Below are 18,868 nucleotides of genomic sequence, written 5' to 3'. Positions count from 1 at the left end.
AAAGTGTCAGCTGTGCTGTACCATCTAGGCACATTAAACTCCAACATTTCCTGGAAGTGTTGCCCTACAGCATGGCCAACACACAGGATGCCCCCCTCCCTGCCCCCACTGCCTAACAACAGAAATTTCCCTGGTCTTCTGACACCCAAAGCACCTATAACCTGAGGATGCTTGGTATACAGATGGCTCCAGTCATGGGCAGCCCCCCAAGTGGACGGCCGAGACACTATGGATGGAGGATGGAGAGGGGAAGAGCATCCAATGGTCTGAGTTGCAGGCTGTATGGCTTATAATCACCCAGGTGCCCTCCCCTATAGTTGTCTGCACTAAGAGTGGGGCTGTCTTGGGCTTGACCCTGTGGCTACTGACATGGTACCATGCCAACTGGATGGTTGGTCACAGGCCCCTTTGGGGGAAAGAGTTGTGGCAAGACCTATGGGCCCCTGGTCAGACTAACACTGTTACCATGTATCATGTGCCTGACCATGCCTTTGGCATTCCCAGGGAATGATGAAGCAGACACATTGGCCAGGGTGCACTTGCTAGAAGGAAAGTCTGCCTCTGATGTGACTCAGTGGTTATATCAGTGTTTGTTGCATGTGGGGCAAAAGACAATGTGGGCTCTAGCCAGTTGGTGGGGTTTGCTATTGACCTTTGAGGAAGTCAGCAGAGTCTGGAAGGAGTGCCTTGTGTGCTCTAAGAGGGACTTATGCTGAGTCCTGCAGCAACATGGGACAATAGTAAAGGGGCTGAGACCCATTGTTGGGTGGCAGATTGACTATATTGGGCCTCTGCCCATATCAGAGGATATCGGTATGCCATGACTTGTGTGGACACGGCTATTGGACTGTTGGTTGTTTTTCTTGCATGCCATGCAGATCATCAGACCACCAAGAGGGGCCTAGAGTGTCTCTTTGCAGCCTATGGCTGGCCGCAGGTGATTGAGAGCGATCAAGGCACCCACTTTACTGGACATGCATTATAAGGGTGGGTGCAGCAATTCGGAATAAAGTGGAAGTTTCATGTACCATATAACCCTACTTGGGCAGGCATGATATAGAGGTACAATGGTTTGTGGGAGTCTGGCCTGAAGTAGGACACCAACAGTCTACGGGGCTGGTCAGTGTGTTTATGGATGATCCTCTGGCATTTGAGTGAGAAGCCCCAAAAAGGAGCTTTGAACCCTGTGGTCATACTAACACACACTGCTGTCTCTCCTATACAACTGTATGTACAAACCAAAGAGGAGTTATTGAAGTCAGGATATGGCCAACAGAGCCAAAGGTCATGGTAGTGTACCCAAAACACCTAGGAGGTAAGAGCATCTTGTGGGGAAGTTTTATTTTATCTTTGTGGCCAGTCCATGTACCTCCTATAGCCCTATATATTGACCCATCTGTAACTCCCACAGGGAGGGGAGTGAAAGTCGGTATACTAGGCCAGGATGAGATCCCATTCCTGCCACTGTCCTATCACAGGACCCCTCTCTTGCATGTATCCTACCTGAGGGACAAGATTTGCCTATCCTGGTATCATAAAAACATGTATCTTACCACCCTTAAGGTTATTTTCTCCTACAGACCCTGAGGCCTGGATCCTCCCCCTGGCTGCAGGTGCCCTGTGATGATTGCTCTGAACTCCCTGCCTGTTCAGCTGCCAACTGCCGGCAGAATAGGCAAGCTGTGGACTTAATCTGCATAGGACTTTGAACCTAGCTGAAGCCTCTGGTTTGAGGATTTTCAGGATTTTATTGCTGTTCTATTGTATGCTATTAGTCTGGTTACAATGCTCCAGTTTTCTCGTACAGGGGCCACTGCAGAAGATGGGGAAGAAGTAGATTGTGAGGTGAGATTTCTGGAGGGGTGAGCTGTGGGTAAAATTGCAATATTTCCAGAATCTCTTACCTGGCCTTAGTGCATCTCCACATCAATAGGTAATTAGAAGGGCTAGTGAGAGCATATCTGGACCAGAGAGGTTGTATGGGGTTCCCTTCTTTTGCAGCTGGGTTGCAAGAGACATGGGTGAGCAGAAGTGAATGACTGCTTGTAAGCAATAAATGGCTTTCTCCCACTTTATTTCTCCCTTTGACTGATTGCAGTTTCAAAGGTATTTTGCCCCAGGATTTTCCCCCCTGAGTTACACCAACTTTGTTAGATACTGAGACCTCTATATATTCATTATTAAAACATTAAGCCAAAAGAGAGCTTTAATAATCCTTCTATCATAGTCCTAAGATTATAGGTAGTGATGTCCTTTATTCCAAATTTGTCATTGGGAACCAAAGTTTATAAATACTTCCAAAATGGATTCTCATGTTGAAATTTTAAAGATAGTTTGAAATTACATCATGCATGATGGACATGCAATTAACTAAATTAAATTAATTAATTAAAATATTCTCCGATTTACTTACACTGATAAATCTTGTGGTTTGGGCTTTATTTTATTGTACAAATACAATTTTTCTCCTAGTTTTAAAATCTTCTAATGTCCTACTTGGGGTAGGGCATTGTCCTAGGTACCCAAGGTGATATAAGCACAAATAATATATAGTCAGTCACTGTAAGAAGCTCATAACTTAATAATGGGATAAGATAATATGACCTCAAATAATGCTCAATAAGAAAATTTCCATAGAAAGGTTCAAATAAAGAGTGATAGGGGACCAGAAGTGAGACATCAGGGCTGAAGGGTGATGTGCAGTGATTGAGGAGGGCTTTGAGGAGGGCTGGATGGCCACCTTGTGTGAAAGCGAGACTGTGCCCACAATGGTTCTCAATACCTGCTTCCCTAAGAAGAAAGTTTTATGTTGCTACATGTGCTCAGTCGTCTCCTCTTTCATTTTTGTGTTATTTTGAATTATATTAAAATTAATAGTGCCAATTTTAAATGCATCCTAAGAAAAATATTTTAAAACTGTATGAAGTCAATAAATGTCCACAAAACCTAATCAACCTGTTATTTCAGAAATTGTGATAACTTGTATAAGAGCTAACATTATCAAACCTTTGGTGATTAAACACTTTTGTCAAGAAGGAGCTTTAAAATTTTGAGAAAAAATGTTTTCAGGCACTTTTTAAAACTTTTAAAGAATATGTACATAATAAAATAGTCTGCAAAAAGTAGATGTAATTTGCCTTATTACAATGGTTCTTCTAAAATCTATTAATCAACCCTTATAGTCCAGTTTTAGTTACCATGTATTCTTTTTTTTTCAGGTTTTATTTATTTATTTATTTATTTATTTATTTATTTTTATTTTGGTATCATTAATGTAAAATTACATGAACAACATTATGGTTACTAGACTCCCTCCATTATCAAATCCCCACCACATACCCCATTACAGTCACTGTCCATCAGTGTAGTAAGGTGCTATAGAATCACTACTTGTCTTCTAGTTACCATGTATTCTTAAAAGTAATGTACCTGTGTTCCCTTAAAATAGTGCGAGACATTGAGAGTTTTCATCAAGTCCTAATGGGTTGTCCTGTTTAGCTAGAGTTAGTGAATTACTAGATGTACACTTTGACAACTCATACAAGAGTGCCAGGGAGAGACTTCTTCCATTCCCCCATCAACTACCTTTCCACCTTCTTCATAAGTAGACTTATGATCTACAACAGCTAATGGAGCTTCGTGTACCAGGTAGGAGAGTTGAGACTTGGATTGTTGCCGGATGGAAGCTCTGTAAATAAATGGAAAAATGAAAATGTATGTAGATTATAGGCAGGTTGGAACAGGTTTCAAGCCTCTATCATATGTGTCAAATAAACAGAAATGTGTGGTGAGTCACATGGCAACCCAGAAAGGGAGCTTCCTGGTTAGGTTTGACAGAACTAGTCTAAGGGCAGAACTAATCAGGACAGCTGCTCTGGGCTCCAAGCTAGACTCTGATTCAGAGTGTGCCCGAGGAGGGAGAAATGGGAGAGCATAGCTCTCCCACTAGTCCAACAAAAAATACCCAAGAATCAAATCCATTCTAAATCTACATGTTTCTGCTAATTGCTAACATGGCAATGACCCATTGCCTTTACCTCCCTTTGGTTGTAGGCTTAGTTTTGATCTCTCTCTCTCTCTTCCTCTCCCCAGGCTATCCCTGATGTTTGCTTTAGTGCAAGGCCACCTGGATTTCAGGTACTGCATACAAATGTGCTAGTAGGAGAGAGTTGGGCCCCTAGTGACATTTTCTCCAGCTATGTACCACCCCTAGCAATACATTTAGTTAGCAAATATCTTATTTAAATGTAATTTATCTTTATGTGTTCATTTATTCATTCATAAGAAGCTTATGGGCACTATATCATGCAGAACAATGCCAGTACTGTGGGGTTACAAAGACTGGTCAGTCACAGACTTCTCCCTCAAAGGGCTCAAAATCTTGTAGAAAAGCAACATGTACCCAGCTCTAATGTAAGGAAAAATGTGGTAAGTGCTCTAAGGCTAGGAAAAGAGTATGAAGATTTTAAGGAAAAGGAAATGCATGGCAGGTGTTACCAAGAACGGCTTCATGGAAGAGGTAGCCAAGGGAGGATTTGAATATTTGTAGGTGAAAAGGAAAAGCATTTCTGATTAAGAGTTTGCAGCATGGATACAAGAGAGACCAGGGTTGCTAATCACATATACTCAGTATAGGATAGACAGAGCAAGCAATTGCTTCAGGTTTTGTTTTTTTCCTGAGATTTCTTGGAAAGAGACTCCTACTTTCCTGTAGGTTAAACTTGAAAGTATGTAGTGCCAATAGCTGCTGGTAATTATGTTAAGACCATTAAGGAAAGAAACTTCTTGAATCATGAAGCAAACAGTGAAAAAAAGTAGAGCCATAAGGAAAGAAAGAAACACTGTATGCATCTTGGACACATCACTGAAGCTCCAGTCTTGCCTGGAGCCAAAGCATCCTTGGACTTTTATGGAAACTGATTAGACCAGGGTGAGTTAGGTTTTAAGTAATATTGCATAAAGAGAGATATTGGAAATGTGGAGACCTACATCAATTGTTTTAGTGCAATCCAGACAGAACCATTCACAAGTCTCATTCATATCCAAGTTAAATTAGACTAAAACCAGTATGAGGGGGATGCCCACCTATTATACCTGCTCATTTACCGATCTTGAGAAGGCAGTAGTGACATTAATTTAATTACTCTAATTTGTTCCCATATTTTGTTGATAGCACCACCATCCTCTTTGTCACCAGGTTCAACAAGGTACATGCATCTTAAGTCCTTCCTCTTCCTTGCTCTTGCACATTCAAACTCTTGCCAAGTCTCATTAGGATCAACCATGAAACCACTCCTCACCCCAATTTCCTGCTACCACACTGCCCTCTGGGACACCTCGATTCCCTCCCACCTGATCTGAAACTACAGCAATAGAGTTCTTTCTTTGGGTTAGATAACTAAGATCAAGACATCTTTTCCAGAAGGTGTGAAGAATAGGCATGTGTTAACAGGAGAGAGCAGAATCCATGACAGGGTTGAGGTTTAAGGTCACGGGCCTCAAAAGAAACCCACAGCATTAGAAGTCATAGCACGAGTCTGCAGAGGAGAAGGTATCAAAATACATTTGACTGCCTCCTGGTTCTGAGGCAGGAAGACCTATATTCTTGTTCCCTTGGATTTCTACTTTCATATTTCTTGAGTCTTTCCTTCTCTCCCTATTCCCCAAACCATTCCACCTGTCGTGCACAAGCAGTTCCATAAACACTAGAGTTAGAATTCTATCACATCCCTTTTCAGAAGCGTACATCTTCCACTCCCTTTTTCAGAAACCGTGTACCACTTCTCACTGCAATTAAAAACAGCTAATTTGGGGAATAAATGCTGTCTCTCTCAGCATTAGCATTTAGGAAATTAGTTATTGTTATACATTAAATTGTTCTTGAACTAAAATATATTACTAAAGAGGGACTTAGCCATCAGAAAAACCAAAGCCAAGGAAATAAGATACAAATTAACATTTCACTTGAGTATATTTAAAAAAAAATTCTGTCAGCATACACAATGAGATTTTTTTAACTGACTTTCTTATTCAAACTTACAAATTTTTCTCTGCAGGAAGTATTAGCTACTCCCTGTGTATAGACTGTACATATGGATTTCTCATCTTAGTCACTAAAATTTGTGAGAACGAATAGCCAGATCGGAACTATTTGTATTAGAAATGATTATCTGGTCCTCATAATAAACTGTAAATAAACTACTTAGATAGAGGAGGTAGAATTTGTACACCTGAAGAATTAAGAAAACACTTATTATTATCTTGGCATGACCATGAGATACACTTCCTCTTTGCAACCTTTAACCTAGTGATCAGAAGAGATGCCCAGTCATTCTCTGTGTTTAAGAAGTTTATTGGTGTCTTCAGGTTGTAATTCTAATGACCCTTATAATTTATTTTTTTTCTTCCAATCAGAAAAATATGGTTAAATGTAATGCTAGATGTATATAAAGATTGCCTAATCATCGTGGCAACATTTGTAGCTTTTATATTATAGAGTAACTTCAAGCTATTGCTTTATCATTTTTCCAAATTCAACAAATTCAATAAAACTAGCATTTCTTAAAATGTTTCTAAATAGACTTCTTCTAAAAAAGAAAAATAAATTTGTGTTTGAACTACTTGGAGTTGTTACCTAAATATTTTATTTCCCTCATTAACCAGTTTTCAATAAACAATTAGCAAATGAATGAGCAAATCCTTTAAATGAAACTTTTCTTAGAGCATAGCCTTGAATTAAATTTCCTAGAAATGGAAAGAGCAATGGTAAGGAAATATGCTGCCAGCCCATTGCCTAAAAGTCTTCTGACTTGAAAAAAAAAAAGAGTCTTGAATAAGATTTTAATGAATATAATCAAATAATCCTGGGCAGAATTATTTTTAATACACAGACTTTTAACATTAAAGGAACTACTTTATTGGAACTCTGAGACCAGGACAAAATATTAAAATTTATAGTCTTGCTAGAAGCATACTCCAAAAATATGTTTGAAAATAATTATCCATATAGTCATAGAAAAATAAATAGTTGGTGTTTAAGAAAATTATCTTTAAATGCTCCAAATACATTTCTTATTTCATCTGGTTAAGGAATTATTTGACTTTGGATGGTTTACTTTGGGAGCAGAAAGGTTTTTAATGCAGTTGCAGCTCAGTGGGTTGAAGAGTGGAGAGGCTAAAGGCATTATCCATTTGAGATAATGTTTTATACCACAGTTAGCTTTGGTTGACAAGACTAAACACAGATTTGTTTGAAAATCCCCTTTCTCAGCTTAATTAACAACATTTCAAATATAGAGCATCTCTATAATGATCCAGTAAGATGAGAAGCCAAAGTTAAAACACCTCCATAAATTGGAAACAGAAATGACAATACAGCAGGAGAGGATTCATTTGCATGTTCATATTACACAAGACCTGAGGTTATGCTTAGGGCCTTCCTAGTTGTATCTGAAATACTGCCTGAGGATCATAGCTGCAGAGAGCTCCTTAAGAATATCTGAAAACCTTAAAATCTGCCCCATGGCTTGAGCTTACCTTAAACTAGACTGGTAACTCCCTCTGCTAAAGGTCTGTCTGCTGTCCAGTAAGGCACCTTCAGTTTCACCTTTTCCTATTCAATACAACATGAATGATTCCTTAATGTATACATAAGCAGAACAATATCAAAATAAAATTATTTATGTTTGCCTAACATCATTAATATGTCTGATGATAAAATATTCTATTAACTTTATTGCAATAAATAAACTTAGCACTTGTCCCACAATTCAACAAAAAATTGCAGAATACTCAGCAGAATGGAGCCTTTATACTGTATGGAATTTATACTATGTGTTATAACCACAGAAATAGATATCCTATAGCATGAATCATAAAAAACTTACAGGAAGCCCACTAGAAGTGGCTTCTATGATTGATATGTCAAATTTTAAAAAAATCTTTTATAAGTCAGTGGAGTTCACAAATTGAGATGTGATATGGTAGAGAAAGTTTGGAGTCATGGTTAATGCAGGTTGAGATAAATCATCAAATCTGAAAGTTCAGACTGAAAAAGAGAAAATTTACTAGGGCCTAAAGAATCTATCTACACTAGTGAAAATAAGCATAACACTTTTTAGCCATCAACTAATTCACTTAACCAACAGGAATAGAGCTCCTACTATGTGCAGCACACTTCGGAAGTTTCTACTATTTGCAAAGTGTGGGGTATGAAGGGGCTGGTGATGAAAGTCCTTCCACAGAAAACCTGGGTTATATCAAGTAACTGAACCTCTGAGCTTTTGTTCTTTCCTTTGTCGTCTATATTATGCTTCCAAGGGCTTTGGGGAGAACAGATAAGGCAGTGCACATTAAAATGCATGGAAATCCATATAACATTATATATGTGAACTATTTAATATAATGTACAAGCACAATGGAAAAGGCACTTGCCTTTTATGTCCTCTTCACCAAGGGCTCGATCTCCTTGACTTTGCAAAGTCACCAGAGTGAAGTAAACTCCTTTCCTTTCTAACAGTTCTTCATGGGTGCCTCTTTCCACTGCTGTTCCATGTTCAAAACCAATAATGACATCTGCAGCTCTGACTGTGGATAGGCGGTGAGCGACTGAAATGATTGTGTGTCCATGCTGAATCTGCAAGAATGTACAGTGCACCATTAAACAAGACTGGAAAACAGAGCTGACATTGACATTTGAATCCACAAACAAGTCAGAGCCTTGGTCATTGGGAAAATCCTTAAATAAACTGTGCAGACATTAGAAAAGGCCAACACATTTTCTCACAGCCATAAATATCACCAGTTGCTGCTGTTAATCAACAGCTAAAAATAAAAAGAAAATTTAAAAATCAAATATAAGTTAGACTTAACTAGTTTATCTATTAAATTTTACATGCACAGTGTTTAGAATACTTCTATTCAACTGTGAGGGACTTTGTAGTCAGTCACTATGTCCTGAACAGTCAGACTGGATACACTGACCCATGTAATCTCTCTCTCCCCCCCCCCCAACATTCATTCCATCTCTGTCTCTCTCTCTCCCTCTCCCTCTTTCTCTCCTTCCTCAATGAGCTGCCTTTCTCCTACAGCAGCATGAGCATTTCCATGCAGACCTATAAAATGAAGTCAGACTTCCAACAAACCTCACTCAGTGCCTCTTGTACCATGGCTTCGCTCTCATTGTCCAGTGCCGAGGTGGCCATGTCCAGAAGCAGGATCTTGGGGTTTCGGACAAGGGCTCTAGCAATGGCTACTCTTTGTTTCTGGCCACCACTCATCTGGCTTCCTCCTTCTCCAACAAGAGTGTCAAATTTCTGGGAAAAAGTGACATCAGTAATGGAGAGGAAGAATTTGATGGCTCCCAACAGTGACCCATTATGAGGTATTTTCTAGCTTCCTCCTCAAGCAAGACTTTTTACAGGTCCAACTTCACTAAAAGAAAATCATCTTTTCCCCAAACAGATTACTGTCTAGTCAATATTTGTGTGGAAGATTTATTCTTTCTTTCATTCCCAGGGTCATGGGGCTGTATAAATTGTTCCTCTTTTGCTCAACTTCAGATAAAATATTCACACCAAAATAAAAGTTGTTCAGGGTCTTGAAAATCCATCTTAGAGGATTAAAGCATTTACCAAATCCTGGTTTCTTTTCTCTTACTAGACAGCATAGAAAAACACAGTGCTAAAGCTATCTTTATATTGTTAATGAAAGATCAAACTAGCTTTATAATCATTACCATCAACCAAATAGTTGAGTACCTTGCATGCCTAGCATTATATTGGAATCTCACAATGAGGTGGTTTTCCTCAGTTGCTGGAAAAGGAAATGGTGGGGTTAAGGGTTGCCCAAGTTCATAAAGTTTGCTTGTGGAGAAACTGGAATCTCTATGGAGGCTTTCTGTTTCTAAGTTTCATACTCTTTAAACCACCAGACTACATCATGTTCTCAGCTGCAATCCTATTCATGTAGTTAACTTAGAAGACCAACTAGGAAGTATTCTAGAGTGCAGACATTGGAGCTAGACCAGCTGAATGGGGACCATTTCTCTCTTGTCTTGAGCAAGTTATTTGACCAAAATCCCAGTTCTCCATCTACACATGGGGATAATAGTAGCAGCTGATTGACAAGGAGGGCTGTGAGGGTAGATGAGTTAATAGATATAAAGTCATTAGAACAGTGCATGGTAAAAGACTATATGGATTTTACCTAGTAATATTTTATCTAGTAAGTCATCTAGTAATGACTTAGCAGACCATTGGCCACAAAATCCATATAAGTATATTAATATGGAGTTGGTTTTTGTTGTCATTGTTTTCAAAATGAAGATAAATGAGGGGATAAATGAGAATATGTCAGATATAGTATTGAGGATGCTGTATTAACTGCCTAAGCACAAACAAATTAAAGAACACTGACAATAGTAAACATCAAAAGAGCATTGTACAAGTTATTGCCATATGACAAATTTATCATCTGCTTGGACAAATGTTTAATAGATGAAATAAGGAGATTATATCTATGCCAAAAGGAGCTTTTAAAAGAAAGTTCCCCAGTTGGTAGATTTTTAATGTGTAAGCAACATGTTTTCAGACAAAGGGGAATACTTGTGGTGTATTTCAAGGTGCACATGAAACTAAACAGAACATTAAGAATTTAATTATTTAGGATTCATGTGAAAGGAAATGATAGTACTGTGTGACTTTTTTTTCCTTTTATGACTTCTGGGTTTCATTCTGAAATGAAAGTCTTGGGTACCTGGGGAAGGCTCATGATGAAGCTGTAGGCATTGGCTGTCTTGGCAGCTTGAACTATATCTTCCATTGTTGCATCTTCTTTGCCATACCGAATATTCTCTGCGATGGTGGTGGAGAACAAAACGGGCTCTTGCTCCACTATCCCAATCTGAGCTCTAAGCCACTGAATATTAAGAGATCGAATGTCATGGCCATCCAAAGTCACCTAGAGAACATGAGCACAACATCACATCTCTTGGAATCCTTCAGTGTTCTGAATCATAATACTAAGATGTACTTGATCTACAGGGAATAAAATTAGAGACGGACAAGAATGTAACAGAAACAATTCCTCTTAGAATGTGGATGTTTATATAAGGATGACAGTATGTAATCGGTGTATACAATTCAGTGTAGAAACATAAATGATGGAAAGGTCACTTAATTTAACAGTTTGTCCAATAATGGAAAGGTTTTTAATTTCTCATTAAAGAGTAGACTCAGTTATTGACCATACTTTGAGTATTTTTATCTTTTGACTCATGACTTCAAAATTTTCAATGAACTTTAAAATATACAATGAAAATAAGCACTGCTCTCTATCTTGTATATATGTTTTATATTAAACTTTATTTTCTAGCCAGATTTATCAATTAGCACTTTGCTGTTCAAAACCCATTGAAACTCTAAGGGGGAATATCAAATAAAAATCACTATTAGCAAAAACATAAAAATCTTGCATCAAGAAAACATGATTTCCATATATTCAGAGTATGGTTATGCTGATATGTAGAAGAGAATATCAGGTAATGAAATATCTGTGACAAAGGAAAATTCATTATATTTGCCATGTCAGTGTAACAGTAGATGCATTACAGAGAACTCATTGCACTAAAGAAGCTATTTAAAATATTATCAAAGGAGGTGAAGCTAAGACGGCAGCGTGAGTAGAGCAGCAGAAATCTCCTCCCAAAACCATATATATATTTTAAAATACAACTATTCTGAAAAGAGAGACCAGAAGACACCGGACAACAGCCAGGCTACATCCACACCTGCGAGAACAGAGCACCTCATGAAAGGGGTAAAAAAGCCGCAGCTCAGCGGGACCTGAGCACCCCTCAACCCAGCTCCCAGTGGGAGGAGAGAAGTCAGAGCGGGGAGGGAGAGGGAGCCCAGGATTGCTAAACACCCAGCCCTAGCCATCCGCACCAGAGTGCAGACACAGTGCATGGGGTGCTGGATACTAGCGAAGCAGGACAGTAAGACCTGCGAACGGGTCCCCGCAGCCAGTGCCCCTTGGACAAAGAAAAGCAAGTGCTTTTTGAAAGTCTTAAAGGGACAGAGACCCCACAGCTGGACAGAAGCGCCCCAGCGTAATCAGCCCAGTAACTGGGAATCCTGGGGAACTCTGGGCACCCCAACCCCCTGGGCAGCAGTGCAGCTTGGAGGCCCTTCATGGTGATAAACAGCCTCCCACCCATTCCCCCTCCACAGCGATTCCACCATAGTGGCAGAGGCCACACCCACAGGAAGCACAGAGCTTAACTCCACAGTGGCCGGGCAAGAATCAGAAGCCCCATCTGCACACAGCTACCCAACACAAGCTACTAGGGGTCGCCATTCTCCCAGGAGAGGAAGGCCACAACTAGCAAGAAGGGATATTCTCCCAGTCGACACACATGCCAGCTCCACACAACTACCTCTATCACCATAAAACAGGCAGAAGAATTTGCTAAAGACCAGATTAACCCAGACAGTCTCCCCTGAAAAGGAATCTGGAGAGATACATCTAACCAATCTCCCTGAAAAAGAATTCAAAATAAAGGTCATAACCATGCTGATGGATCTTCAGAGAAATATACAAGAGCTAAGGGATGATGTCTGGAGGGAGATTACAGAAATAAAACAATATCTGGAAGGACTTAAGAGCAGACTGGATGAGGTGCAAGAGGCTGTTAATGGAATAGAAATCAGAGAACAGGAATGCAGAGAAGCTGACACACAGAGAGATGAAAGGATCTCCAGGAATGAAACAATATTAAAAGAACTGTGTGACCAATCCAAATGGAACAATATCAGCATTATAGGGGTACCAGAAGAAGAAGAGAGAGAAAAAGGGATAGAAAGTGTCTTTGAAGAAATAATTACTGAAAACTTCCCCAAACTAGGAAAGGAAATAATTGATCAGATAACAGAAGTACACAGAACCCCCAACAGAAGGGAATCAAGGAGGACAACACCAAGACACATAATAATTAAAATGGTAAAGATCAAGGACAAGGACAGAGTTTTAAAGGCAGCTAGAGAGAGCAAAAAGGTCACCTACAAAGGAAAACCCATCAGGCTATCATCTGACTTCTCAACAGAAAGCTTATAGGACAGAAGAAAATGGCATGATGTATTTAATGCAATGGAACAGAAGGGCCTTGAACCAAGAATACTGTATCCACATGATTATTATTTAAATATGAAGGAGGGATTAAGCAATTCCCAGACAAGCAAAAGCTGATTTGCATCCCACAAACCACCTCTCTACAGGGTATTTTAGAGGGACTGCTCTAGATGGGAGCACTCCTAAGACTAAACAGATGTCACCAGAGAAAATAAAATCACAGCAAAGAAAGCAGACCAACCAAATACTAACTAAAGGCAAAAAATAAAATCAGCTACCCACTAAAACCAGTTAAAGGAAACAAGAAACAGCACAGAATAAAACAACCAACATACAAAGAACAGAGGAGGAAGAATAAGAAGTGAGAGAAGAAAAGAATCTCTAGACAGTGTATATAATAGCTCAATAAGCAAGCTAAGTTAGGCAGTAAGATACTAAAGAAGCTAACCTTGAACCTTTGGTAACCACGAATCTAAAGACTGCAATGGCAGTAAGTACATATTTTTCAATAATCACCCTAAACGTAAATGGACTGAATGCACCAAACAAAAGAAACAGAGTAATAGAATAGATAAAAAAGCAAGAACCATCCATATGCTGCTTACAAGAGACTCACCTCAAACCCAAAGACATGCACAGATTAAAAGTCAAGGGATGGAAAAAGATATTTCATGCAAACAGCAAAGAGAAAAAAGCAGGTGTTGCAATACTAGTATCAGACAAAATACACTTCAAAACAAAGTAACAAGAGATAAAGAAGGACAGTACATAATGATAAAGGGCCCAGTCCAACAAGAGGATATAACCATTATAAATATAAAGGCACCCAACACAGGAGCACCAGCATACATGAAACAAATACTAACAGAATTAAAGGAGAAAGTAGAATTCAATGCATTCATTTTGGTAAACTTCAACACACCACTCAGTAAATTCAAAAAGATTCAAATTCTACCAACCAACTTCTGAGACCACAAAGGTATAAAACTAGAAATAAATTATACAAAGAAAACAAAACGGCTCACAAACACATGAACGCTTAACAACATGCTCCTAAATAATCAATGGAGCAATGAACAAACTAAAATGGATATCAAGGACTATATGGAAACAAATGACAACAACAACGCAAAGCCCAACTTCTGTGGGACGCAGCGAAAGCTGTCTTAAGAGGAAAGTATATAGCAATCCAGGCATACTTAAAGAAGGAAGAACAATCCCAAATGAATAGTCTAACATCACAATTATTGAAATTGGAAAAAGAAGAACAAATGAGGCCTAAAGTCAGCAGAAGGATGGACATAATAAAGATTAGAGAAGAAATAAATAAAATTGAGAAGAATAAAAAAATAGAAAAAAATCAATGAAACCAAGAGCTGGTTGTTTGAGAAAATAAACAAAATAGATAAGCCTCTGGCCAAACTTATTAAAAGACAAAGAGAATCAACACACATCAACAAAATCAGAAACGGGAAAGGAAAAATCACAGCAGACCCCACAGAAATACAAATAATTATTAGAGAATACAATGAAAACCTGTATGCTAACAAGCTGGAAACCTAGAAGAAATGGACAACGTCCCAGAAAAATACAACCTTCAAAGATTGACCAAGGAAGAAACACAAAATTTAAACAAACCAATTATGAGCACATAAATTGAAGCAGTAATCAAAAAACTACCCAAGAACAAAACTCCCAGACAAGATGGATTTACCTTGGAATTTTATCAGACATACAGAGAAGACATAATACCCATTGCCCTTAAAGTTTTCCAAAAAATAGAAGAGGAGGGAATACTGCCAAACTCATTCTATGAAGCCAACATCACCCTAATATCAAACCAGGCAAAGACCCCACCAAAAAAGAAAATTACAGACTAATATCCCTGATGAATGTAGATGCAAAAATACTCAAAAAAAATTAGCAAACTGAATTCAAAAATACATCAAAATGATCATACACCATGACCAAGTGGGATTCATCCTAGGGATGCAAGGATGGTACAATATTCGAAAATCCATCCACGTCTTCCACCACATAAACAAAAAGAAGGATGAAAACCACATGATCATCTCCATAGACGCTGAAAAAGCATTTGACAAAATTCAACATCCATTCATGATAAAAACTCTCAACAATATGGGTATAGAGGGCAAGTACCTCAACATAAAAAAGGCCATATATGAAAAAACCCATAGCCAACATCATACTGAACAGCGAGAAGCTGAAAGCTTTTCCTCTGAGATCAGGAACAAGACAGGGATGCCCACTATCCCCACTGTTATTCAACATAGTACTGGAGGTCCTAGCCATGGCAATTAGACAAAAACAAATACAAGGAAATCAGATTGGTAAAGAAGAAGTTAAACTGTCACTATTTGCAGATGACATGATATTGTACATAAAAAAACCCTAAAGACTCCTCCACTCTAAAACTACTAGAACTGATATCAGAAAACAGCAAAGTTGCAGGATACAAAATTAACACACAGAAATCTGTGGCTTTGTTATACACTAACAATGAGCCAATAGAAAGAGAAATCAGGAAAACAATTCCATTCACAATTGCATCAAAAAGAATAAAATACCTAGGAATAAACCTAACCAAAGAAGTGAAAGACCTATGCACTGAAAACTATAAGACACTCAAGAGAAATCAAAGACGTCACTAACAAATAGAAGCTCATCCCATGCTCCTGGCTAGGAAGAATTAATATCGTCAAAATGGCCATTCTGCCCAAAGCAATATACAGATTCGATGCAATCCCTAACTAACTACCAACAGCATTCTTCAATGAACTGGAACAAATAGTTCAAAAATTCATATGGAAACACCAAAGACCCCAAATAGCCAAAGAAATCCTGAGAAGGGAGAATAAAGTGGGAGGGGGACCTCACTCCCCATCTTCAAGCTCTACTACAAAGCCATAGTAATCAAGAAAATTTGGTACTGGCACAAGAACAGAGTCACAGACCAGTGGAAGAGAATAGAGAATCCAGACATTAACCCAAACATATATGGTCAATTAATACATGATAAAGGAGCCATGGACATACAATGGGGAAATGACAGTCTCTTCAACAGATGGTGATGGTAAAACTGGACAGCTACATGTAAGAGAAAGAAACTGGATCACTGTTTAACCCCATACACAAAAGTAAATTTGAAATGGTTCCAAGAACTGAATGTAAGTCATGAAACCATAAAACTCTTAGAAAAAAATATAGGCAAAAATCTCTTAGACATAAACATGAGTGACCTCTTCTTGAACATATCTCCCCGGCAAGGGGAACAAAAGCAAAAATGAACAAATGGGACTGTATCAAGCTGAAAAGCTTCTTTCTGTACAGCAAAGGACACCATCAATAGAACAAAAGGGTACCCTACAGTATGGGAGAATATATTCATAAATGACAGATCCGATAAAGGCTTGACATCCAAAATATATAAAGAGCTCACACACCTCAACAAACAAAAAGCAAATAATCCAATTAAAAAATGGGCAGAGGAGCTGAATAGACCGTTCTTCAAAGAAGAAATTCAGATGGCCAACAGACACATGAAAAGATGCTCCACATCGCTTTTCATCAGAGAAATTCAAATTAAAACCACAATAAGATATCACCTCACACCAGTAAGAGTGGTTTCCATCCAAAAGACAAACAATAACAAATTTTGAGAGGTTGTGGAGAAAGGGGAACCCTCCTACACTGCTGGTGGGAATATAAATAAGTTCAACCATTGTGGAAAGCAGTATGGAGGTTCCTCAAAATGCTCAAAATAGACATACCATTTGACCCAGGAATTCCACTTCTAGGAACTTACCCTAAGAATGCAGCACTCCAGTTTGAAAAAGCCAGATGCACCCCCTATGTTTATCACAGCACTACCTACAATAGTCAAGAAATGGAAGCAACCTAAGTGTCCATCAGTACACGAATGGATAAAGAAGATGTGGATCCAGAGCCAAGATTGTGACATGAGTAGGATAGTGGGAATCTCCTCCCAAAAACATATATATTTTTGAAAATACAACAAATACAACTAATCCTAAAAGAGAGACCAGAAGACACAGGTCAACAGCCAGACTACATCCACACCTGTGAGAACCCAGCACCTGGTGAAAGGGGTAAGATACAAGCTGCAGCCCGGCGGGAAGCAAACACCCCTCACCCCAGTTCCCAGCAGGAGGAGAGGAGAGGGGAGGGAGAGGGAGCCCAGGACTGCTGAACACCCAGCCCTAGCCATCCACACCAGAGCACAGACAGTGCATGCGTGGGGTTCTGGAATCTAGGGAAACAGGATAGTAAGACCTATGAGCGGGTCCCGAAGCCAGTGCCCCTGGGACAAAGAAAAGCGAGTGCTTTTTGAAAGTCTTAAAGGGACAGGGACTGCACAGCTGGATGGAAGCATCCCAGGTCACAGTCCAACAGCTGGAAATTCCAGGGAACTCCAGGTGCACTAACCCCCTGGGCAACAGCTCTGAGACCCCTCATGGAGGTAAACAGCCAAAGAGCCCCTCAGTCCATTATCCCTCCGGGGCCCCACCAGAGCAGAGCTGCAGTCTGAGGCTGGCCACACCCACAGCAAGGGAGCTTCCTCCATACTGGCCGGGCAAGATACAGAGACCCAGTCTACATGCAATTGCCCAACACAAGCCACTAGGGGTCACAGTTGTCCCAGTAAAGAAAGGCCAGGAGCCAAGTGGAAAGAGGCTTGACTCTCCCAGCTGGTAGATGCATCAATAGCATACCACTGCACCTATTAACATGAAAAGGCAAAAAAATTTGATCCAGACAAGACTAACTCACACAGCTTCGACATATTCTACATCTTCCCCCGAGAAGGAACCTGGGGAGATAGATTTAACCAGTCTTCCTGAAAAAAATTTAAAACAAAAGTCATAACCATGCTGATGGACTTGCAGAGAAATATGCAGGAACTAAGGAGGGAGAAAACAGAAATAAAACAAGTTCTGGAAGGACTTCAAAACAGAATGGACGAGATGCAAAAGACCATTAATGCACTAGAAAACAGAGAACAGGAACACAGAGAAGCTGATGCTGAGAGAGATAAAAGGATCTCCAGGAATGAATTTTAAGAAAACTATGACCAATCAAAACGGAACAATATCCGCATTATAGGAGTACCAGAAGAAGAAGAGAGAGAAAAAGGGATAGAAAGCGTCTTTGCAGAAATAATTGCTGAAAACTTTCCAAAACTAGGGGAGAAAATGGCCTCTCAGACCACAGAGGTACACAGAACTCCTATGACAAGGGATCCAAGGAGGGCAACACCAAGACACATAATAATTAAAATGGCAAACATCAAAGACAAGGAAAGTATTAAAGGCAGCCAGAGAAAAAAAAAATGGTTACCTACAAAGGAAAACCCATCAGGCTATCATCAGACTTCTCAACAGAAACCCTACAGGCCAGAAGAGAATGGCATGATATACTTAATGCAATGAAACAGAAGGGCCTTGAACCAAGAATACTGTATCCAGCATGATTATCATTTAAATATGAAGGAGGGATTAAACAATCTCCAGACAAGCAAAAGTTGAGGGAATTTGCCTCCCACAAACCACCTCTACAGGGTATCCTACAGGGACTGCTCTAGATGGGAGCAGTCCTAAAAAGAGAACAGAACACCTGGGAGGAGAAGGAATAAGAAGGGAGAGACATAAAGAATCATCAGACCGTATTTATAATAGCTCAACAAGTGAGTTAAGTTAGA

General features: G+C 39.4%; 1 protein-coding gene across 14 annotated transcripts in view; it reads right to left on the bottom strand.

Moving 5' to 3' along the window:
• The window catches only part of ABCB11 (ATP binding cassette subfamily B member 11), a 223,665-nt gene that overhangs the window by 58,436 nt on the left and 146,361 nt on the right, over positions 1-18,868 (bottom strand). For all 14 annotated transcript variants that reach the window (XM_073218733.1, XM_073218736.1, XM_073218739.1 and 11 more), the window contains 5 exons: positions 10,756-10,959; positions 9,144-9,314; positions 8,434-8,635; positions 7,537-7,612; positions 3,586-3,688 (listed from right to left, as the gene is read on the bottom strand). In XM_073218733.1, the coding sequence (XP_073074834.1) occupies positions 3,586-3,688; positions 7,537-7,612; positions 8,434-8,635; positions 9,144-9,314; positions 10,756-10,959 (756 nt within the window). The remainder of the gene's footprint in view (positions 1-3,585; positions 3,689-7,536; positions 7,613-8,433; positions 8,636-9,143; positions 9,315-10,755; positions 10,960-18,868) is intronic.

Source organism: Manis javanica, chromosome 12, assembly GCF_040802235.1.
Source record: "Manis javanica isolate MJ-LG chromosome 12, MJ_LKY, whole genome shotgun sequence".
NCBI classification, from domain to species: Eukaryota; Metazoa; Chordata; class Mammalia; order Pholidota; family Manidae; genus Manis; species Manis javanica.
This window is presented reverse-complemented; position numbering and strand designations above follow the sequence as displayed.